The sequence below is a fragment of the Dreissena polymorpha genome, chromosome 2 (genome assembly GCF_020536995.1).
Source record: "Dreissena polymorpha isolate Duluth1 chromosome 2, UMN_Dpol_1.0, whole genome shotgun sequence".
NCBI classification, from domain to species: domain Eukaryota; kingdom Metazoa; phylum Mollusca; class Bivalvia; order Myida; family Dreissenidae; genus Dreissena; species Dreissena polymorpha.
Genome location: NC_068356.1, coordinates 8,189,063 through 8,214,462, shown reverse-complemented (window position 1 = coordinate 8,214,462; position 25,400 = coordinate 8,189,063). Strand labels below are relative to the sequence as shown.

The following is a 25,400-nucleotide window of genomic DNA, read 5'->3' as shown; positions in this document are numbered from 1 at the left end:
CAAATTTCCATAACTGACCTGGAATTTTGCAAAATTATGCCCCTATTTGTTAAATAAACTAAGAAATTTCAGGGCGCAACTACTCAATACATATAATATTAACTATAAAACAGTTGAATATCAATATATGTCAAAGTAGCTATTATATGTCACAAAGGCCAAAAATAATTTTGCCATTTTGATTAACTAACTTTGACAAACTTGGTGATATAGTAAGCCTGTATGGAGACCCTGCATTTGGTAAAGGTGGCTGTTGCTAAATATAGCTAAAGAGTTTGTTATAAATAACTTCAGTACAGATGGGGATATTTTGATATTTTAATGATATTAGTTTCTTTATAAAATGAACCTGGGGTCAACACTGACTTTGCCTTTTTGGTCTCATGATTTATGAAGACTGATATAACAAGAGCAGCGCCTTGCGGGTGCAGACCGCTCATCTATTTTTCTTTTTAAAGGTGAAGGGAATTATCTCAATACTTCAATCAAAACAGATGGATGGGTGGGGTGGAGAGGGGTGTATAGTGTGGGGGTGTGGTCATTTATTACATTATCTTCCAAAAATAAGAAATAAAAATGCAAAAACAAAATAAAAATTAAAAAAAAAATTTTGGGGGGGGGGGGGGGGGTGGATTCTTGGGTGGGATAGTTGGACGGTCTTTCAAAAATAAAATAATAAAAATAAACATTTTTGTTTTTTAACCATGTTTCCAAAAAAAATAATTGGGGGGGGGGGGGGGGGGGGGAGGGGGGGGGGGTATAGTGTGAGGGTGTGTGGTCATTTATAAGATGATCTTTAATCAAGAGCACCGCCTTGCGGGTGCAGACCGCTCATCTATTTTCTTTTTAAAGGTGAAGGGACTATCATTTTCAATCACAAAGGAGGGAGGGGTGGAGTGAAGAGGAGTGTATAGTGTGGGGGCGTGGACATTTATTACATTATCTTCCAAAAATGCGGAAAAAAAATGCAAAAAAAAATTCGATGGTTGGATGGTATTTCAAACATAATATAATAAAAATAAATATTTGTGTTTTTTAACCATTTAAAAAACAAATTTGGGGGTGGGGTGGGGTGGGGTATAGTGTGAGGGTGTGGTGGTCATTTGTGAGATTATTTTTTTTAAAAAATTAGGGCGGGGGGAATTCGGGGGGGGGGGGGGGGGGGGGGGGGGGGGGGGGGTATTCTTGGGTGGGGTGCGATGGTTGGACGGTATTTCAAACATAAAATAATAAAAATAAATATTTGTGTTTTTTAACCGTTTCAAAAAAAAAATTGGGGGGGGTGGGGTGGGTGGGTATAGTATAGTGTGAGGGTTGTGGTGGTCATTTGTGAGATGATCTTAAAAAAAAAACAACATTAGTGGGGGGGGGGGGAATTCGGGGGGGGGAGGGGAGGGGGGTATTCTTGGGTGCGATGGTTGGACGGTATTTCAAACATAAATAATAAAAATAAATATTTGTGTTTTTTAACCGTTTCAAAAAAAATAATTTTGGGGAGTAGGGTGGGGGGGTTATAGTATAGTGTGAGGGTGTGGTGGTCATTTGTGAGATGATCTTAAAAAAAATACAAAAAAAAATTTAGGGGGGGGATTCGGGGGGGGGGATGGGGGGGGGGTATAGTATAGTGTGAGGGTGTGTGGTGGTAATTTGTGAGATGATCTTAAAAGAAAAAAAAAGAAAATTAGGGGGGGGGGGGGGATTCGGGGGGGGGGTTATAGTATAGTGTGAGGGTGTGGTGTGGTCATTTGTGAGATGATCTTAAAAAAAAAAAAAAAAAAAAAAAAAAAATTAGGGGGGAATTCAGGGGGGGGGGGTGGGGGGGGGTGGGGGGGTGGGGGGGGTATTCTTGGGTGCGATGGTTGGATGGTATTTCAAACATAAAATAATAAAAATAAATATTTGTGTTTTTTAACCGTTTCAAAAAAAAAATGGGGGGTGGGGTGGGGGGTGGGGGCGAGGGGGTATAGTATAGTGTGAGGGTGTTGTGGTCATTTGTGAGATGATCTTTAAAAAAAATTAGGGGGGGGGGGTGATTCGGGGGGGGGGGGGGGAAGTTGATTCGGGGGGGAGGGGGGAGGGCACGGGGGATGGTTTGGGTGGAGTCTATTGTGGTATGTCAGGTAAGAGTAGTTTTGTCAAAGTATCAATCAAATCTAATCATAAATAAAGAAGTTATGGCATTTTTAGCAAAATTTAATAATTTGACCTTGAGAGTCAAGGTCATTCAAAGGTCAAGGTAAAATTCAACTTGCCAGGTACAGTAACCTCATGATAGCATGAAAGTATTTGAAGTTTGAAAGCAATAGCCTTGATACTTTAGAAGTGGATCGAAACACAAAATTTAACCATATATTCAAAGTTACTAAGTCAAAAAAGGGCCATAATTTCGTAAAAATGACAACCAGAGTTATGCAACTTGTCCTTTTACTGTGCCCTTATGATAGTTTGCAAGTGTTCCAAGTATGAAAGCAATATCTATGATACTTTAGGGGTAAAGTGGACCAAAACACAAAACTTAACAAAATTTTCAATTTTCTATGTACAAAGGGTCCATAATTCCGTCCAAATGCCAGTCAGAGTTACATAACTTTGCCTGCACAGTCCCCTTATGATAGTTAATAAGTGTTGCAAGTATGAAAGCAATAACTTTGATACTTAAGGAATAAAATGGACCTAAACACAAAACTTAACCAAATTTTCAATTTTCTAAGTATAAAAAAGGCACATAATTCTGTCAAAATGCACGCCAGAGTTATCATACTTTGCCTGCCCAGTCCCCTCATGATAGTAAGTAAGTGTACCAAGTTTGAATGCAATAGCATTGATACTTTCTGAGAAAAGTGGACCTAAACGCAAAACTTAACCGGACGCCGACGCCAATGCCGACGCCAAGGTGATGACAATAGCTCATAATTTTTTTTCAAAAAATAGATGAGCTAAAAAAAAATGAGTTGATTTGTCAAAGAATCAATCAAATCTGATCATAAATAACGAAGTCATGGCAATTTTTGCAAAATTTAATTATTTGACATTAAGAGTCAAGGTCATTCAAAGGTCAAGGTAAAATTCAACTTGCCAGGTACAGAACCCTCATGATAGTATGAAAGTATTTGAAGTTTGAAAGCAAAAGCCTTGATACATGTACTTTAGAAGTAAAGTGGGTGTAAACACAAAATTTAACCATATATTCAAAGTTACTATGTCAAAAAAGGGCCATAATTCCGTCAAAATGACAACCAGATTTATGCAACTTGTTCCGTACAGTCCCCTTATGATAGTTTGTGAGTGTTCCAAACCTGAAAGCAATAGCTATGATACTTTAGGAGTAAAGCGGCCCAAAACACAAAACTTAACGAAATTTTCTATTTTCTAAGTATAAAGGGGCCATAATTCTGTCAAAATGCCAGTCAGAGTTACATAACTTTGCCTGCACAGTCCCCTTATGAAAGTAAGTAATGAAAGCAATAGCTTTGATACTTTAGGAATAAAGTGGACCTACACACAAAACTTAACCAAATTTTCAATTTTCTAAGTATAAAAAGGGCACATAATTCTGTCAAAATGCACGCCAGAGTTATCATACTTTGCCTGCCCAGTCCCCTCATGATAATAAGTAAGTGTACCAAGTTTAAATGCAATAGCTTTGATGCTTTATGAGAAAAGTGGACCTAAACACAAAACTTAACCAAATTTTCAATTTTCTAAGTATAAAAAGGGCACATAATTCTGTCAAAATGCACGCCAGAGTTATCTAACTTTGCCTGCCCAGTCCCCTCATGATAGTAAGTAAGTGTACCAAGTTTGAATGCAATAGCTTTGATACTTTATGAGAAAAGTGGACCTAAACACAAAACTTAACCGGACGCCGACGCCGACGCTGATGCTGACGCCAAGGTGATGACAATAGCTCATAATTTTTTTTCAAAAAATAGATGAGCTAAAAATATTTTAAAAAATCTTCTTGAAACCACAAGGTTAAATATTTGGTGGGTAAGATTGTATTATGGCCTTCTATAAAGTTTGTTCAAATCATGCCACAACAGTTAAAACTGCCCAGATCCCATGGGTCCTCAGATTTATACAGACTTTTTCCCCTTCTTTATAAAGCACCTGTAAAAGGTACTTTCCAAATTTAGGAAAAACTACAAAATTCACAATTGCCATCTGAAAACAGGGGAGGAAAATTGCATCAATTTAGTTCCAAAAGTGCATTGTCTGCAAGCAATCAAATAAAAGGAGCACTGAAACTAAACATTTCAAGCCAAAAGGCATGTAAATGAATATTTTAATGGGTATCCGCAATTAAATCCAAGCAATTGAAAAGACCCATCATTCCAAATCTGAAGATTTCATGATGCTTAATTTCTTAATTTCAGAGTTGTTTGCGTTAATTTTTCACAATCGGTATGGTACTGGAACTGTTACTAATTGGCCAAACAATCGCTGATTGAAATCGGTCCTCTATAATGTTAGCTAAAATTATACCTCTGGGTGTGAAAATAACCATGCCACATCTAGTGTTTTATACAGGAAGGAAAAGGGGCGTGGTTCAAAATTTCAAAAAAGGGCACTTTAGCGCGCGACATCCATAAAAAGGGCACAAATATATCTGTATAGTGACTTAATAACAATCTTTGTTACACACAAACATTATATGTATAGTTTTGAGATTTATTGTTGAATAATTAAACCAACAAAATCCAGAATGTATATTTTATTATGTGTTTTATATTTTCATGTAGTAACAAAAAAACAAGATTAAACACCATAGGATATATATCTTATACAAACTTTAGCTTTTCAAAGAAGTCTTAGAATACTGTTAAATGAGTTACCCTCTTAAACAATTATTTATATTTAAAACGTTACACACATTGCACAAACAAGTCCTTTATATGCATCTTTAAAGTGTTGCCGCATAAAATTGTAAACGGGTATTGTTTTCACTTTGAACTTTCATGACCACGTGTTGTATTGTGTACATTTTATTTCGCAAAAAGTGTAACTAGGAACGGCGCCGTACTGTCTTTTGTTCATTGTCAATTAATTCAATACACGTTAATTGGTCTCCGATATAAACTTGTTTTGCTTAAAAAGCAATTTGCATCAATTTCTAATTTACGTTTGGTCGAAAGTGGAATGCCAAAATCGGAAAGCGTACGTTGCGACATTCTAAACACGAATGATAAGTGGTACAAGTTCAATATTTTTGTAAAATTCATATCTGTGTTTGCCAATTAACATATTTTGACAAGTTACAAACGGGTCATAATGTTCTTAATTGAACCAGTGGTGCAGGCCATTACAACAATTAACAACTTTTGGCCAAACAGGGTCCAAGACGGGGTATCAACTTCTTTGCCGACATTCACACGTTATTATCCCCACGCTTTTTGAAAAAAAGGTGGGGATATTGTGGTGATCTCCGCCGTCCGTCCGTCCGTCCGTCTGTCCGTCCGTCCTGGCCACTATCTCCTCCTACACTAAAAGCACTAGAACCTTGAAATTTACACACATGGTAGCTATGAGCGTATGTGCGACCCTGCACTATTTGGAATTTTGATCTGACCCCTGGGTCAAAAGTTATAGGGGTTGGGGTGGGGCCGCGTCAGAAATTATCACTCATTTTTTTAGGTTATTTTACATTTACTTCTTTATTTCTACACCGATTCACTTCAAATTGATACTGGACCTCACCTATGACAATACGGTCAATCTCAACCATGCATGGCCCCATTCCCAACCCTGGGGCGCCCCGCCCACATAGGCCACACCCACCAAAAATTTCCATTTACTATAATTTTTTCATTTCTACACGGATTCACTTCAAATTGATACTGAACTTTTGTTATGACATTAGGGTCAATCTCAACTATGCATGGCCCCAATCCCAACCCTGGGGCGCCCGCCCACATAGGCCACACCCACCAAAAAATTCCATTTACTATAATTTTTTCATTTCTACACGGATTCACTTCAAATTGATACTGAACTTCTCTTATGACATTAGGGTCAATCTCAACTATGCATGGCCCCATAACCAACCCTGGGGCCCCGCCCACATAGACCACACCCACCCAAAATTGCCTTTACTATAATTTCTTCATTTCTACACCGATTCACTTCAAATTGATATTGAACTTCTCTTATGACAATACAGTCAATCTCAACTATGCATGGCCCCATTACCAACCCTGGGGCGCCCCGCCCACATAGACCACACCCACCCAAAATTGCCTTTTACTATAATTTCTTCATTTCTACACCGATTCACTTCAAATTGATACTGAACCTCTCTTATGACAATACGGTCAATCTCAACTATGCATGGCCCCATTACCAACCCTGGGGCGCCCTGCCCACATATGTCACACCCACCCAAAATTGCCTTTTACTATAACTTCTTCATTTCTACACCAATTCACTTCTAATTGATGATGAACTTCTCTTATGACAATACGGTCAATCTCAGCTATGCATGGCCCCATTACCAACCCTGGGGCACACCTAGGTCAAACATTCGGCGTGGGGATACGCGTCGGCCTCTGCCGCGCCATTTCTAGTTGTATTATTGTAATCAAAACATCGTGACAATAAACAAGCACGTGCTCCAATTTAGCGCGGTCTGCCTAACCGTGAACAGCAAACGTGTTAAGATTGTCGTCTGCTACAATTCATCAACACACATCTACTGTGAGCCTGCGCCAATTCTATTGGATAGGAGGCGGATCGTTATTTTAATCGACAGCTTTAATATGCGGGTTGCTATTTTCGGCGTATGGCCAATTTTCAGGAAGTACAGTGGACGTCATGGGGTTTTGTAATCGGCGTATGGAAACAATTATCGGGCGTAATATACGGCCGCACGCCGCTTAGTGCAAGCCCTGTAAATTAATTTTTATTAACTTAAAACTGTTTTTCATTAAATTGAAAACAAATCAATATTTTACAGATACAACTGGTGTTTTTTTTTTTATTTAATTACGCGTAAAAATAAATGTTTTGATATAACTGAATTATGCATGAAATGCACAATTTCCACGTGAATAACATCGAGGTTTTCATCAAGTCTTCTAAGAAACTGTGCACGATTGTATCTGGACCGATTAGTGTTACAAAGCCACTGAAATTATCGATTGATATTGACATATGGTTATTCACGCATGACGAATTCACAACCGCGCGAATCTTCGCTGATAATAGTCGGCTTAGAAGCTTGCTTAAGAGGCAATTAAGATGTTATCAATAAGGTCGCGCATGGCGGAAAACAGGGCGGCGGCCTTTGAAAAGGGCAGCGTGGCGCTGATTTGCTTTGAATGGGGCAGCGAGGCTCTTCAAAAAAGCGGCGTGGCGCCGCGCCACGCTAAAACGGCCTGGATAAAACACTACACATCACAAGGTGAGCAATTCTGAGCCATGATCTTAGTCCTCTTAGTTTTATATTGTCATACATTTTCACTAAATACATGTATATGAATTATGTGCAATCAAACACATACTTCATTTAAGAATTGAATAGCATTTTTCTGCATTTCATGGGTGTATGAACTGTCGGGAAAATTACGCCTAATTTGCATAAACGCCGACGGCACGAAATAATCTTAAAGCTGAAATTCAATCGTGGTAAGGTTCCTAAAAGTCTTTTTTAATCGAGCGTATGAATATTTTTCAGTTTCGGTTTCATCTCCGTCAAACGGATATAGCATTGAAGTTGGCGCAAAAAATGTAACGTCTTTTCGCTATTGACCAATAAGAAACAACGCCATTAAGTTTCGCGCAAACATAACGTCATTTTGGCAACTTGTTTATGACCAGAAAGTAGCGCCATGAATATTCATGTATAAATTTGCATACGAAGTGGGTTCATCGGAAAATGAAAAACCGGTCACGTGAACAAATTATCCAATCAGAATGCAGCATTCATATGAATGTGACAAAAGTTGTAATTATACAGATATGAACTGTAATGCAAAGTTGTAATCACCTTAATTTTAGTTATGCTCATTAAATGTGACAAATCTGTTTTTAATCACCCTCAATTGTTTCCAATGTGAAATATTATTAACAGAACGGCCCAAAGTCACTGACTTGAGATACAAATGAACTGACCTGTTCTTTGCAGCCCAAGATTAATGTTCTGACCAACTTTCATGAACAGTGAACAATAAATGTAACTTTTAGAGTGCTAACAACGTTTTACTATAGCCATAAGGATAAATTTCCTTTCCCCCTGGCAGCCATGTTTTTCAACAGAACACACCCATATTATTAAAACAAATATGCTGACCAAATTTCATGAAAATTGGACAATAAATGTGACTTATAGACCATTAACAACAAGTTTTAACTAAAGCCATATTTGGAACAAGATGCGTTTGTGAAACACAATGTCCCCCTATATGACGTTTGACTTTGAAGGATGACCTTGAACTTGTGAAGGATGACCTTGACCTTGACCTTTCACCACTCAAAATGTGCAGCTCCATGAGATACACATGCATGCCAAATACCAAGTTGCTATATTCAATATTGCAAAAGTATTCATAAAATAAGCGATTTGGGCCACATATATTTGACCTCTGACCTTGAAGGATGACCTTGACCTTGACATTTCACCACTCAAAATGTGCAGCTCCATGAGATGCATGTGCATGCCAAATATCAAGTTGCTATCTTCAATATTGCAAAAGTATTCATAAAATAAGCGATTTGGGCCACATATATTTGGACCTCTGACCTTGAAGGATGACCTTGACCTTCACCTTTCACCACTCAAAATGTGCAGCTTCATAAGATACACATGCATGCCAAATATGAAGTTGCTATCTTCAATATAGCAAAAGTTATTGCAAAATGTTAAAGTTGGCGCAAACAGACAGACAGACCAACAGACAGACAGGGCAAAAACAATATGTCCCCCACTACTATAGTGGGGGACATAAAAATGTCTCCCCCCCCCCCCCCCGTCAAGTGGCAATATTATGCTACCAAACGGAACCTTTTTAAATTGTTGAAGCCACACTACAATCAACTGACAAAATGCCATCACAAAAGCTCTCCATGAGCACATTATGTTCAGGTGAGGTAAAAATGTGGAAAAAATTTGGGGCGACATATGTTTTATCCCGCGGGAATCCTAATCATACGGCAGCTAGTGGATGAAAACATTCAATGGTATCACATTCTAGGAAGACTGAAAAAATACCTTATCCTGAGTTGCGCGCAGTGTGAGATACCCCTGGTGGTGCTCCTCTTTATCGGCTGCAAGAGACGCGGGCGGGTGTACACAGACATTGTTCTTACAGTAGATGATCTCACCATCAAGAGGTGGCGGCTTCAGGTTGGTAGGAGATGTAAATCCAAGGAGATTTGACGCCTTCTTGAAAATGCTACTAAAGGCCATCTTTTGACAAGAAAACCTTGCGTTCTTCTGTAGTGCGTTCAGGCATTCTAAACATAAACCAAATGAAATAGTGTTTTTCAGCAGTTAACATGTGATAAAATAAAGTATTTATAGTATGCCTAAGTTCCAGTTTAAGATACGCTGATAACTTTTCTAGATGACAGAAAACTTGATTTTTATTAAATATCAACCCATAGAGCAACTTTAAACAAAACAGAAGCATAATAAGATACTATCCTGAAATTATGGGCACGAATGTTTGAATGAACAAAATAGAAAAATATCACCAAAATTCAATAAAGACCTGTATCAATCCAAATTTAAAAAAACAACAGTCAAATCATTAGTAAACAATTATATTGTCCAGTAATCTTGCATACTTTGGTAAAAAAAGTAATTCAAATCAAACTATAATAGTAAAGTCCCTACATAATCTCATAACATAAACTAATATATCAGAACTATAAAATATGATAACTAGAAATGGCGCGGCAGAGGCCGACGCGTAACCCACGCCGAATGTTTGACCTAGGTGTGCCCCAGGGTTGGTAATGGGGCCATGCATAGCTGAGATTGACCGTATTGTCATAAGAGAAGTTCATCATCAACTAGAAATGGCGCGGCAGAGGCCGACGCATATCCCCACGCCGAATGTTTGACCTAGGTGTGCCCCAGGGTTGGTAATGGGGCCATGCATAGCTGAGATTGACCGTATTGTCATAAGAGAAGTTCATCATCAATTAGAAGTGAATTGGTGTAGAAATGAAGAAGTTATAGTAAAAGGCAATTTTGGGTGGGTGTGACATATGTGGGCAGGGCGCCCCAGGGTTGGTAATGGGGCCATGCATAGTTGAGATTGACCGTATTGTCATAAGAGAGGTTCAGTATCAATTTGAAGTGAATCGGTGTAGAAATGAAGAAATTATAGTAAAAGGCAATTTTGGGTGGGTGTGGTCTATGTGGGCGGGGCGCCCCAGGGTTGGTAATGGGGCCATGCATAGTTGAGATTGACTGTATTGTCATAAGAGAAGTTCAATATCAATTTGAAGTGAATCGGTGTAGAAATGAAGAAATTATAGTAAAGGCAATTTTGGGTGGGTGTGGTCTATGTGGGCGGGGCCCCAGGGTTGGTTATGGGGCCATGCATAGTTGAGATTGACCCTAATGTCATAAGAGAAGTTCAGTATCAATTTGAAGTGAATCCGTGTAGAAATGAAAAAATTATAGTAAATGGAATTTTTTGGTGGGTGTGGCCTATGTGGGCGGGCGCCCCAGGGTTGGGATTGGGGCCATGCATAGTTGAGATTGACCCTAATGTCATAACAAAAGTTCAGTATCAATTTGAAGTGAATCCGTGTAGAAATGAAAAAATTATAGTAAATGGAAATTTTTGGTGGGTGTGGCCTATGTGGGCGGGGCGCCCCAGGGTTGGGAATGGGGCCATGCATGGTTGAGATTGACCGTATTGTCATAGGTGAGGTCCAGTATCAATTTGAAGTGAATCGGTGTAGAAATAAAGAAGTAAATGTAAAATAACCTAAAAAAATGAGTGATAATTTCTGACGCGGCCCCACCCCAACCCCTATAACTTTTGACCCAGGGGTCAGATCAAAATTCCAAATAGTGCAGGGTCGCACATATGCTCATAGCTACCATGTGTGTAAATTTCAAGGTTCTAGTGCTTTTAGTGTAGGAGGAGATAGTGGCCAGGACGGACGGACAGACGGACGGACAGACGGACGGACGGACGGCGGAGATCACCACAATATCCCCACCTTTTTTTCAAAAAGCGTGGGGATAATTAGAAGTGAATTGGTGTAGAAATGAAGAAATTATAGTAAAAGGCAATTTTGGGTGGGTGTGGTCTATGTGGGCGGGGCGCCCCAGGGTTGGTAATGGGGCCATGCATAGTTGAGATTGACTGTATTGTCATAAGAGAAGTTCAATATCAATTTGAAGTGAATCGGTGTAGAAATGAAGAAATTATAGTAAAGGCAATTTTGGGTGGGTGTGGTCTATGTGGGCGGGGCCCCAGGGTTGGTTATGGGGCCATGCATAGTTGAGATTGACCCTAATGTCATAAGAGAAGTTCAGTATCAATTTGAAGTGAATCCGTGTAGAAATGAAAAAATTAAAGTAAATGGAATTTTTTGGTAGGTGTGGCCTATGTGGGCGGGCGCCCCAGGGTTGGGATTGGGGCCATGCATAGTTGAGATTGACCCTAATGTCATAACAAAAGTTCAGTATCAATTTGAAGTGAATCCGTGTAGAAATGAAAAAATTATAGTAAATGGAAATTTTTGGTGGGTGTGGCCTATGTGGGCGGGGCGCCCCAGGGTTGGGAATGGGGCCATGCATGGTTGAGATTGACCGTATTGTCATAAGAGAGGTCCAGTATCAATTTGAAGTGAATCGGTGTAGAAATAAAGAAGTAAATGTAAAATAACCTAAAAAAATGAGTGATAATTTCTGACGCGGCCCCACCCCAACCGCTATAACTTTTGACCCAGGGGTCAGATCAAAATTCCAAATAGTGCAGGGTCGCACATATGCTCATAGCTACCATGTGTGTAAGTTTCAAGGTTCTAGTGCTTTTAGTGTAGGAGGAGATAGTGGCCAGGACGGACGGACAGACAGACAGACGGACGGCGGAGATAACCACAATATCCCCACCTTTTTTTCAAAAAGCGTGGGGATAACAAAATCTAAATGTAGTGAAAGATCTAGATCAAAATAGCAAGGTGCTGCATCCTGCTTCTCTTTGCCTGCCTCTTCCAGCCCATTTTGACTGAGCAACACACAAATGGTGACAATCTTTAGAATTTTAATTCATTTGTGCACACATTCAATTGAAAATACAATGACTATCAGGGCTTTCCTTTGACCCGAGCTCCCGGGTTTTGACGCTTGAAAATTACAGAAGACCCCTTTTTGACTCTTGAGAAAATTACGTCATGCGTCACATTTGACCCGGGGGAATATACCGACTTGCGTCAACGAGATCATAAGTTGTTAAGACTAAGCGATAATTGGCTCGGGGCGGAGTATCTCATTTAGTACACGCTTATCGTTGACGCCCGTTTCCAATCATCGAAGCACAAGTCCACCCAGTAGGCGGAGTTTGGTTAATTAAGAAATCTAGTATTGACCAATTAAAACACTGCTGGTTCGATGACGCGTGTATTAACTTTCCATTATTTATCATAGCGTTTGTTATCAGCTGTTTGCGGAAAAGACGTGCATTAAACCCACCTAGTTGCAATAATCCAACTCCCAGCTATTGACCCTCTGAGCTGTACGTATGTACTCATAAAAGCTCAGAGCATTTAAAAAGAACTATAAACCCACCAAAACAGAATGGACTCATCCGCTTCAGTTTTAATAATATTCAATATAAAATAATAACATCCATATCCACATAACACCGTAAAGCATATTTTGAGATATTTCCAGAGTATGGCAGAATGTATTTCCAAAGCTGAATCACTTCATGATTGCTCAGTTCAAAGACGTTCAAAGACGCGCGAAAGTTATGCTGGCATATGTACTGTCTACAACGTCAAATTACACGCTTTGCATCAAAGTTGCTAAAAATAACTATAGAACCGATACAACTGGCCTTGTGGCAAAGTGACAATTTTTGCATGAGCTAATTGATTACAAAATACATGTAGGCGTAATAATTGACCGTTTGAGAAGGCATAGAAAACGGCGTGTTGGTCGCACGTCTTCCGTGAAGATGGCACATGAAATAATTAAAGGGCGTCGGAATTTTTGATGGGATTAAATACAGTGGCACCTTTATCGGCGAGTATAAATAATTTCCTTTTATAGTTTACCGATTTATATTGTGTTTAGGTACCACCCGTATGTTGTTGTTTTTTTTTGTGATAGCCAGCGGAAATGTTTTTTTTTTCACATTTTGTATTTCATTCTTAATTTAATAGCCACGCGAAACGGTCAAACAAAGTTATTGGATAAAGTGTAATTGTGCAAAGTGTAATTGTGCTAGTGCATTCGGAAAATGTCGCAGAGAAACCTTTTCGAATTCGGATTCGGTAGTAACTCTGAAAGTGTGTGTAAGACGCCAACGACAAAGCGTACTTTAGATCTAAATGACAGTGCTCCTAACACCCCCAAACGTGCGAAAGAAGAACATATGACATATTACTCTGCTGTATACATGAAGTTAATGTTGTATTTGAATACATGTTTTGTATTTATTAATCATTGAAATATTGTGTTTAAATGCATAGTGTTGTAGTGACAGTAAAATGTAAGAAATAAATGTTAACATACATGTATCTTTTTATTTGTTGCTTTTTATATATTATATCTCAGTAATTTGCTTAAATTGCAAAAAATCATTGACTCTCCTGCGTTATTATTAGGACTCTCAGAAGTTTGATTTTGACTCTTGAAAATATGGTCCCAAGAGTCCTTGACTCTTGAGATTTGAGGTATAAGGAAAGCCCTGACTATATTTACAAACCTTATTTACAAACCTACAAGTATTTGCTACGATTAAAGCCACACACCTTGAAATGAAATGCATGTTAATCAATACATATAGATGCAACTTGAAAGTGTACAAAATTGTCATTAAATCAATAGCCTAGTTAGCAAGTAATTTATTTTTTTTTTTAACCGAAAGTAGGATTTCTGTACGTATAGGTCCATTTCGACAAACGTGATTATTTTTAAGTTTTAAAGCGCAAAAAAATGGATTTCTACCTTGTAACCACCAGATATATTCTAATTGGCATAGATAAAATTAAATCTATAGCCTAGTTACCAAGTAATTTATTATTTTTCAAACGATACCGCTTTTAAGCCGGAAGTAGGATTTCTAGACGTATACGTCCATTTCAACAAACGCGATTATTTTTAAATCTAAGAGCAAAATAGACAGATTTCATCCTTTATCCACCAGAAATATTCTAATTGGCATAGATAAAATATGTTTCTTATTTATACTTAAATCTACTATGCCATGTATTTCATTTCAAGGTGTGTGGCTTTAAGGGAGGCGGAAAACTACAACGGGCGAGGCATGGTCAGGGGTGATAACCCCAAAAAAGGGTTAGGGTAAGGGTTAGGATTAGGGGTCGGGTTAGGGTTAGGGTTGGGTTTAGGCTAACCCAAACCCTAACCCGACCCCTAACAATAACCCAAACCCTAACCCTAACCCTCTAACCCCCCCTTGCGCAATACCATACCATGCCTCGCCCGTTGTCGTTTTCCGCCTCCCGTGGCTTTAAGCAGTACATTAGGAAATGTTGACAGAATGACGTTGCTTTCCACCCTTCTCCTATTTAGCAGCACCCTGCACATTTTGTTATTCTATAGCTTTTCCTATAACTTATAATTGTTCTTTTTTGTCAATAGCCACAGATTTCTTTCATTAACATGTACCTATATTTTCCAGTTTATTTTTTACAATGGTTGTTATTTTTTTGTTTTATTATTGCATCTCAGAAAGAAATTTTTAATAAATTGTTTGAGCCCAACAATGAAAATACAAACTGGATTATGCAGGGAATACAAAACTTGACTAGCATTCACATTACAGGTAGCATGGGAGACGGACAGGCCATGTATTAGCAATTGAAATGCTTATTGCTACCCACTTTGTGAAGGAATAAAATACTGTTCACTGAGTTTTACTTCTCAATTCACTTGTAAGGCATTCACTAAAATGTCAGAATGAAGGTTCAGTTCTGAGTCAAATTAAAGGGGCCTTTCCACGTTTTTGACAAAATTATAAAAAGTTGTTTCATCTTTTTATTTTAGTTATGATATTTGTGAGGAAACAGTAATACTGAACATTAACAATGCTCTAAAATATCCATTATATGCATCTTATGACGATTTGAAAACCTGAAAATTATCTATCTATCTATTTATCTATCCATACTGTCTAACTCCCCTTGCGGGTCTTATTGACAGGTGCGCAGTCAGTGCCATATAAAAGTGTTAAAAGTGAGAAAGATTAAAGTATGATAGATTTATCGTATAAGGTGAAGTGATTTAAAGTTAAAAACTGATAAAAGCATCATGTCTCCCGGAGTTCAAGGGGCAGAAGCGGAGAGCAGGGACTGCTTAAACCCTTCAAGATCAGGATGTAAAACTGTAGTGGCAGGGTGGTTGTTTCACATCACAATATTATAGCGCTTGGAAACAATGAAAACTTATAATTTGCAGTGGTATGGATCTGTCTGTAGGAGAGGGGGTGCATGTGACGAGTGAATCTGGTGGGTCGCTTGATTATAAAGCGTTGCAACGCGAAACAAGTAAATAATCTGGAGAATTCTGTTGTTGTCGTTATATTTTGTGATACTACTAGGATTGCTTAAAAGTATAAAATACATTCCTCATTGTATAATGTATGAACGCGGATGGACGAGTGGTCTAAGCGGTAGACTTTTACTCCAAGAATTCAGGGGTCAGTGGTTCGAGCCCACAGGTATTGGGCGCGTGGCCAATATGTCATAAAACAACTTTTTTCATCCAAAAAAATGTTAAAAAATTCTGATATAAGAATTTTTATTACAAAAAAATTTGGATGAAAAAAGTTGTTTTATGACATATTGATAGTGTTAAAGTGACTTGGCCATACGCGCCCAATACCCGTGTGCGAGCCCAGTTGAGGGTTACTTTGTTTCTTTTTTTAATTATTTTTACTGGAAATTTTTAGATCCAATGTTTACATTTATCATTATTAAGCGCTTAATGACAAACTTCAATACACGCCAATAATTGCAATATCTGTGAAAAGGCCACTTTAAAACATTCATTTTATGCAAATGAACGATTTCGACTAAAATAAACGACAATAAGTGTAATTCAGAATTTATCAATATCCTAATAAACCTTATATACAAATGGAAACCTTTCTGTACTAAATAACAAAATGTTATGACACAAATTGAAAAAAAAATCCTTTGTACCGTGTTTTTGTCATAAACCATCTGTCAACTCTTTGCATGAGCACTAATGCGGAAAACATCCGAGTAAAATCTAAATCCGAATGAAAATTATGCATTTTGTAACGCCGTTTTTCATTCGCAGTAGTTAATCCAGAATGCATTGCACTGTTATTTCCTGCTAGCAACTCCAAAACAATATGGCTGACCAAGACAGGTTTAAAAAATTCAAGATTCTTTTATGTTTTAATGCCCTTTGTTTCTCATATGTTATCTTTCATTTGAAGTTTGTATATTCAATATGTATATTTAAACAAAATAATTTGGTTGGCATCCGTATGACTTTTGTTTTAATGTTTTTTTTTGTCTTACGGAATATTTTGTGATATTTCATTGAATACGCTTTGTGAACTATTTGAAGGTATCGCACATCGTGAATATACTGCATTCGTTTTTCTATAATTAAAAGGTTGTATATCATTTACCAGCCATCTTTGGTACCTCTAAATCTTTGGCAGATGAAATATAATATTTGTAAATAATTAAAACATGCAACATTGTAATTTGTATTCTTTTTTTGTTAATATAGTGTTACTGTTAATGCATACCTAGAAACATATATATTTTTGTCAACAACTGTTGATCCATAAATGACACAATTATTCAAACCACATAGCATGTATTTATAACTATTCTGGCCACTAAAACAAAATGTTCCTGCTCTCAAACCATTTAGTTTCCACTAAAATATATTTGTCATGATTTGAGCTTAATGATTTCATACTTGCAGCTCAAAGTTTTTATGCATGAAGTAAACCATGTAAAAAATATGTCCCACAAACGTCTATATCATCAAGTTCAATCAACCTAAAACATCCTAACAAACACACTCCCAGTTACCATGAACATTGATGATTATAGCAATGGAAAGTTAAAGGCTACTTTGTTTTACCCGAGAAGCTGATGGTCTGGTGTTATGTTGTCAGTTGAAAGTTTTTAGTGTATGAAAGTGTAAATATGGAGCTCAAGCGGGGGATTGAACTCGCGACCTCCAGAGTGGTAGTCAGAAACTAACAGCGTCACTAAAGAGCTAGCCCAACAGCAAGGCTGTTGGAAGTGACCATAAATCACTACACCCTTCTCCCTCTTAATGTTTCAAGGCCCAGACATGCATGCTACAGGTAGATGCTTGGATAAAACTACAATTTTTAAATGCACATCTTCAATCATTAAATGTACTTCATGCATATGTTTTTGTTTATTTGGGAAATTTCATATTCATTGTAACACCATACAGTAGTTTTTATGTGATTAATGAAAACACTTTTCAATCAACAGCAGGCCTACATCAGCAGCTTCCAAGAAGTCGTATGCTGAGGAAGAAAAAGAGAGGTCTAGGCCTCCCTCTGTGACTCAGTCACCAGCTCAAGGTTTGTTGCTTACTTAAAGAGTATTTTTAATAGCAATTAAGAGGGCACATAAAAAGGAATTTCTCAAACAGTCTTACATACAAGATGATTTCACAAAACAATAATATTTGTTTTTGCTTGTACTTGAAGTAAAAGCTTGAAGTTTATATTCATTCTTTTTTTTTTTAAGTATTGAGCCATTACTTAGCATACATCTGTGCTCTCTTTTTTGTTGTATTGTGTATTGTATCTGTATTGTTTTGGGGACAAACAAGAAAGAAATATTATACAAAAGAAAATAATATTCTAAGGTCTTTAAATATGATTAAATAACAGGTTTTGTTAAATTCTTTATCTACCGTAATTTCTCTAAGTTTTCGGACACTCTAAGTTTTTGGACACCCTCTTTTTTGCCAAAATAATTATTTTTCGTGATATTTTCAGACATACAGATTTTTGTTCATAATTAATGACTCCAAATTTTCGGACAGTATATTTTAAAGCGCTAGTTTACTACATTTCTGCCTGTTTTTGCTTATCTGGGACCATTCGATCATGAAGTTTTTCAACCGCATTAACGTAATAAAACCTGGCATAGAATGCCCTGAGGGCAATGGACCATTACAATTGCGTTATTGGATAGATTACCATGTATACCTGTAAATTAAACAATGGTTTCACCCAACAGCATTTGAAATGATATTGTATTCAGGAAGCAGTATGGTTGTTTTTTATGACGTTTTTTATATACCATTTCAGGTAAGAGATTGCAAATAAGTGAAGTTGTACTTTATTTAAAGCAGGGAAAGGAGGGTACAACACAATAAAATTATTGCACATACAATTGTATATAATTGGTTTTATTTCATTATGATAATTGACAAACAACCATAACACCTATGTCTCTAAATTTTCGGACACTTGTAATTTCTGAATATTTTTTGTATCTAAATTTTCGGACACGAAAAAAATTAATTATTTTTAAGTGTCCGAAAACTTAGAGTAATTACGGTATATAAGTTATTTCAATTTCCTATATTACTTGTGTTTGTTTTCTTACTTTATGAGATATAAAAACTGTTTATTATTCAATAGTCATTGGCACACATCACTGTTTCAATAATTCCAACATGGGAATTACCTAAATATTTATATAGCTTTCATCCATATTTTGGATAGGTTCACGACCAGGGTCGTCCAAAGCTGGTTCGAGGCCAGTATCAGCTAAGCCCTCCTCTCGGCCAATGTCCGCCAAGTCTGGAGGCTCAAACCGGCCACCTTCTGCAACCGGATCTAACAGGCCATTATCTGGGAAAGGCTCCGAGCGGGCACCAACCACTTCACCTGTCCAGGATGAGCAAGATGAACCGGCTGGTTTGAACCAATCTAGAGGCTCTGATCGTGATGGACAACTAGGTAATGTAGCTAGGCCTGTACTAGTACTAGAAAATGGTCCTGGAACTCTTCTTGCAATTCATTAGAACTGAGAAATATTTAAAAAAAAATATTATTGTACTTATGCTTCCGACCCCTTTGAAGAAGCGGGGGTTAATTGTTTTGCACCTGACGGTTCGTCCAAAGACCTTTGACGTTCAATCATGCATATTGGTATGGAGGTTACTTGGGTAGAAAGTGAGACACCAATTGACTTTGAGGTCAACAGGTAAAAGGTCAAGGACACAGAGGCTTGTAACATGCCATCAAATAAGTTTGAACACATTAGAACATCCATAAAGAAGACTTTCAAATGCGTAATACCGTAATTACTCAAGTTTTTGGACACTAAATTTTTGGACACCCTCTTTTTTACCCAAAATAATTATTTTTAGTGTCTCTTTATTTTTGGACATACAGGTTTTTGTCTATCATTAGTGACTCTTAATTTTCGGACGGTATATATTTTACGGTATTTTTTGTCAAGATTTCATCCCTGTTTTCGCTTGTTTTCTTGTGACACTTCAGTCATTGATTTTTACAACCAGATTAAGGTAAACAATCCTGGCAATGCATGTCTGAGGGAAATGGACCATAGCATTTGCGTAATTAAGTAAATAACAAGATATACCGGTAAAAAACAATCCATTCACTCAATGAAATGATATCGTCCTGTTAAGGAATCAGCATGTTAAATGTGTTTCAAATTTTGTCTCTGAATTTCGGACACCTGTAATATTGAATATGTTCTGTATCTATATTGTTGGACATGAAATTTTTTAATTATTTAAGTGTCTGAAAACTTAGAGTAATTACAGTAACACCATATGAACAGGGGGTACCGCATTCTATGATACTTGGATAAACTATGGTACTGGCAGCAAATAAATTGCGTTCTTGCATGTTATCCTGTCTGGCATGATGTTTGCTAACATATTTAAATACAATTTCTTCATTTTAAATCATTTATTGATGATAATCGTATGCACTTGAATAACATTGATTTTCATGCATTATTCTCTTGTGATTTTCAATCTAGGAATGGCTTGGTAAATATCAGCTTCTTTTTTAAAAGCAGTCTAAAATAAGTATCACAGACTCATTAAAAAGTTTGCTTTGTAGTTGTTTAAATTTGGTGTTTATGTTGTTTTTTTTGCTTCCCCAAAATTTATTTTGGGGGGAGCATATAGTCGCCGCTTCGTGTGTCCGTGCGTGTGTGTGTCTGTCTGTCTGTCCGTGCAAAATTTTTGTCCGGGCTATTTCTCAGCAACTAATGACCGGAATTCAATGAAACTTTATGGGAAGCTTCACTACCAAGAGAACATGTGCATATTATCAGCCGGTTCTGGTCGGATGATTTTTCACAGAGTTATGGCCCTTTGAAGTTTTCCATTAACTTTACATATAGTGCAATTCTTGTCCGGGCTATTTCTCAGCAACTAATGACCGGAATTCAATGAAACTTTATGAGAAGCTTCACTACCAAGAGGACATGTGCATATTTTCAGCCGGTTCTCGTCGGATGATTTTTCACAGAGTTATGGCCCTTTGAAATTTTTCATTAACTGTACATATAGTGCAATTCTTGTCCGGGCTATTTCTCAGCAACTAATGACCGGAATTCACTGAAACTTTATGGGAAGCTTCACTACCAAAAGGAGATGTGCATATTATCAGCCGGTTCTGGTTGGATGATTTTTCACAGAGTTATGTCCCTTTGAAATTTTCCATTAACTGTACATATAGTGCAATTCTTGTTCTCAGCAACTAATAACCGGAATTCAATGAAACTTTATGGGAAGCTTCACTACCAAGATGTGCATATTATCAGCCGGTTCTCGTTTGATAATTTTTCATACAGTTATGGCCCTTTGAAATTTTCCATTGTACATATAGTGCAATTCTTGTCCGAGCTATTTCTCAGCAACTTATTACGGGAATTCAAAGAAACTTTATGGGAAGCTTCACTACCAACAGGAGATGTGCATATTATCAGCCGGTTATGGTCGGATGATTTTTCACAGAGTTATGGCCCTTTGAAATTTTTATAAACTGTACAAATAGTGCCATTCTTGTCCGGGCTATTTCTCCCCAACTACTGACTGGAATTCAATGAAGCTTTATGGGAAGCTTAACTACCTTGAGGAGATGCGCATGTTATTTGTGGGTTCTGGTTAGATGATTTATTTAGAGAGTTATGGCCCTTTGAAATTTTTAAGTTGCTAAACCATCCATCGTATTATTTTGTCCAAAGTTATTCCCCTCAAGAAGTTTCCTTTTATCTGAATATATAGTGCAATATTGTGACAAAAAAAAACCTTTGGGGAGCATCACCCGTCTCCGACAGTTTCTTGTTTTATATATCTTTTTGCCAATGATATGTGCTACCAGATTGAAAAACCTCTCTGGGCAAATGTTGAAATAATAATGATTAGTATGGGTGTTTAAGCAAGGTAAGCATTTAATAATTGCAGGGAAGTTTGTGTATTAATTTGAAAAAAGGGAAGGGGTGCCATTTGTGGGGAATATATGGTAACTTTGTATCGATTGTTCCCAGCACCAGGTGGTGATGACGGGGACTATGATATGGACAACCTGCAGGGTGAGGACTTCGATGGGGTACCAGGTGTTGGTCAGCAGCTGGTGCCAGCGGGCGGTGGACCTCCTGATGATGGTGGCAGTGATGGATCTGGGGATGATGAGGAGGTTGGGACTTCAATTGATAAATGGGAAATATAATGTCATAGCCATATGTTTGGGAAAAATACAAACATTCTATATGGAATAAAATATTTAAAAACACCAACAAAATGTGTTTAAATACTGAGCAATAGGCACTGGGCACGTTATGTTTTGTTTTAAGGTAAATAACTATGCACCTGTCTGACGGGTGTTGGGTGTGTAAACCTAAAAAGCCCATAAACACTGAAATTCAACGAATATTTAATACAATATTCTGAAAAATAAACACATGAAAAATCAATGTTCTTTATAGCAATAGCCAAAATTTCAACGCTAGAAATGGTCTGGTAACAAAGATTTAACAAGATACAAAATGCTTTTTAGCCGGATTTTTTTCGAAAAAATCTCGGCTTATAGATTGATGTTGTCGGGCGGGCGGGGGGGCGGGCGGGGGGGGCGGGCGGCGTGCTCGAAAATGTTAAAGTTCTTATTTCATGGTATAACTTTGGTATGCTTGGACCTAGAGTCTTCAAACTTGACATGAAGGTTGGCCAGGATTAACAGATGACCACTGGTCATTTCAAGGTCATTCATTTGAAGGTCAAGGTCACTGTGACCTTCAATATAAAAAATGTTAAAGTTGTTATAACTTTGGTATGCTTGGACCTAGAGTCTTGAAACTTGACATGAAGGTTGGCCATAACTAGTTAGTAACCACTGGTCATTTCAAGGTCATTCATTTGAAGGTCAAGGTCACTGTGACCTTGAATGTAAAAATGTTAAAGTTCTTATTTCATGGTATAACTTTGGTATGCTTGGACCTAGAGTCTTCAAACTTGACATGAAGGTTGGCCAGGATTAACAGATGACCACTGGTCATTTCAAGGTCATTCATTTGAAGGTGAAGGTCACTGTGACCTTCAATATAAAAATGTTAAAGTTGTTATAACTTTGGTATGCTTGGACCTAGAGTCTTGAAACTTGACATGAAGGTTGGCCAGAACTAGTAAGTAACCACTGGACATTTCAAGGTCATTCATTTGAAGGTCAAGGTCACTGTGACCTTGAATGTAAAAATGTTAAAGTTGTTATAACTTTGGTATGCTTGGACCTAGAGTCTTGAAACTTGACATGAAGGTTGGCCAGAACTAGTAAGTAACCACTGGACATTTCAAGGTCATTCATTTGAAGGTCAAGGTCACTGTGACCTTGAATGTAAAAATGTTAAAGTTCTTATTTCATGTTATAACTTTGGTATGCTTGTACCTAGAGTCTTCAAACTTGAAATAAAGATTGGCCAGTACTAGAAGATGACCACTGGTCATTTCAATGTCATTCATTTGAAGGTCAAGGTCACTGTGACCTTAAATGTTAAAATGTTAAAATTGTTATAACTTTGGTATGCTTGGACATAGAGTCTTCAAACTTGACATGAAGGTTTGCAAGCACACTTAGATGACCACTGGTCATTTCAAGGTCATTCATTCTAAGGTCAAGGTCACTGTGACCTTGAATGTAAAAATGTTAAAGTTCTTATAACTTTGGTAGGTAAAAATGTTAAAGTTCTTATTCCATGTTATAACTTTGGTATGCTTGTACCTAGAGTCTTCAAACTTGACATAAAGGTTGGCCAGTACTAGAAGATCACCACTGCTCATTTCAATGTCATTCATTTGAAGGTCAAGGTCACTGTGACCTTCAATGTTAAAATGTTAAAATTGTTATATGCATTCAAAACATAACACAAGGTTTGCTCATGCCTTGAAAAGTACTTACATTTCATTTTGACCTTTGAACAATATTTCAGTAATTTAAGTATTGCATTGACAAAAACACGAAAGGTACTTTCCTGTCATTTAAATCAAAAATCCGGCTTCAATGCGGTCATCTCCGACCGCGGAACTCTTGTTTTTAAATGTTTTTGTGGGACAACATATTCAACACATGTTCATGTACCATGTTAGTGTTTGTGTGTCATACGAATAGATATTGCAGGAAATTAAAATGGAATATATTTTGCTACAAAAAATAAAAACATGCATTTTGTATCTTGTTAAATCTATTTTACCATACCTCATCTAGCGTTGAAACTTTGGCTATTGCTATAAGGAACACTGACTTTTTTGCAAAATATTTGTTGATTTTGGGTGTTTATGTTACTTTAAGTTTCTGAGCAATATTTGGATGACAATTTGACCTTTAACAAGGCAAATTGGCATGATGTTTACTTTGAGAGGAAAGAATGATATCTATTGATTTTGAGGTCATTACATCAAAGGTCAAGATTGCAAAGGTTTGTAACAGGAAATAACTGGATGTTAATTATTCGGTATTATTTAAATAGAAATACTTTTGCTATAAACATTAGATCCTGAAATTGCTAATACATTTTTCATCTCAACAGGAGGATGAGGGTGAGGACGAGGGGGAGTCTGACGGGGAGAGTGATGCTGAGAGCAACGTGATGGTGGTGTTGGAGCCGGACCACCCGCTCATGAAGCGCTTCCAGGCCGCGCTGAACAAGCAGCTCACAAAACAGAATGAGAAAGTCTCACTAGAGTTGCGTGAGCTTGACGAGTCGCTGAAAAACAGGAAGAAGGAGCGAGAGGACCTCGGTGTTGATTTGTATGGGATCCAACAGGAGCTTGCAAGATACCAGATGATGCTTGAGAAACGCCATGATGAGTTCTCCGAGGTTTGTTTACCTTTTAACACATAGATAGGCATTTTGACGTATTTTAGTCCCTTAGAAAATCAAATTTAATTTAGGACCTTTCTTAATAGATCCAAATTTATAAGGCTTCATTACCAATCCTTAGATACTGATGAGTATCAAACAGCATAAAACCTGAACATGCTGCAAGTTACTCACAGGCTGTTCTGGTTTAATGCTGGTTGCATGTAGCCATTTTCCCTTTGCTTCTGAGCAGGAAAGGGTTTAATGGTTTTCCTGACTGTGAGCATTACCGGTAATACTTTTGCTCAATTGGAGTCCAATAAGTAATCTTTAACTTTCAACCAATGATTGTCGATGATTAAATATCACAAGCATTGTAACTGGAAAACAGACTAAGAATGTTTGTTGTAATTGTGCCTTGTCCGATGTTATAATATTTTTTGTTAACAAGGTTTTCAGAAGGAAAAAACTGGTTATTAGATTGCCGAATGTCGGCGGGCGGGCGGAACAAGTTTGTCCGGGCCATAACTTTGTCGTTCATTGTGAGATTTTAAAATCATTTGGCACATTTGTTCACCATCATTAGACGGTGTGTCACGCGAAAGAATTACGTCGATATCTCCAAGGTCAAGGTACCATCATTAGACGGTGTGTCACGCGAAAGAATTACGTCGATATCTCCAAGGTCAAGGTCACACTTTGAGTTCAAAGGTCAAAAATGGCCATAAATGAGCTTGTCCGGGCCATAACTATGTCATTCATTGTGGGATTTAAAAATCATTTGGCACATCTGTTCACCATCATTGGACAGTGTATCGCGGGAAAGAATTACGTCAATATCTCCAAGGTCAAGGTCGCCACGACTAAAA

General features: G+C 37.6%; 2 protein-coding genes across 4 annotated transcripts in view; one reads left to right on the top strand and one right to left on the bottom strand.

The window, feature by feature from the left end:
* The window catches only part of LOC127865768 (TBC1 domain family member 16-like), a 52,733-nt gene extending 36,339 nt beyond the window's left edge, over window positions 1-16,394 (bottom strand). The window contains exons 1-2 of the mRNA XM_052405720.1: window positions 16,354-16,394; window positions 9,206-9,450 (exon numbers count right to left, since the gene is read on the bottom strand). Coding sequence (XP_052261680.1) covers window positions 9,206-9,403 — 198 coding nt within the window. The 5' untranslated portion in view covers window positions 9,404-9,450; window positions 16,354-16,394. The remainder of the gene's footprint in view (window positions 1-9,205; window positions 9,451-16,353) is intronic.
* An 85-nt stretch (window positions 16,395-16,479) lies between these two features.
* Window positions 16,480-25,400, top strand: part of LOC127865767 (coiled-coil domain-containing protein 40-like) — a 31,626-nt gene continuing 22,705 nt past the window's right edge. Inside the window, exons 1-5 of one of the 3 annotated variants that reach the window (XM_052405719.1) lie at window positions 16,480-16,546; window positions 17,668-17,759; window positions 18,918-19,154; window positions 21,736-21,878; window positions 24,259-24,549. In XM_052405719.1, the coding sequence (XP_052261679.1) occupies window positions 16,530-16,546; window positions 17,668-17,759; window positions 18,918-19,154; window positions 21,736-21,878; window positions 24,259-24,549 (780 nt within the window). In that variant the 5' untranslated portion in view covers window positions 16,480-16,529. Of the gene's footprint in view, window positions 16,547-17,667; window positions 17,760-18,917; window positions 19,155-21,729; window positions 21,879-24,258; window positions 24,550-25,400 lie in introns of all 3 variants that reach the window. The other 2 variants (XM_052405717.1, XM_052405718.1) reach the window with 2 other exon arrangements.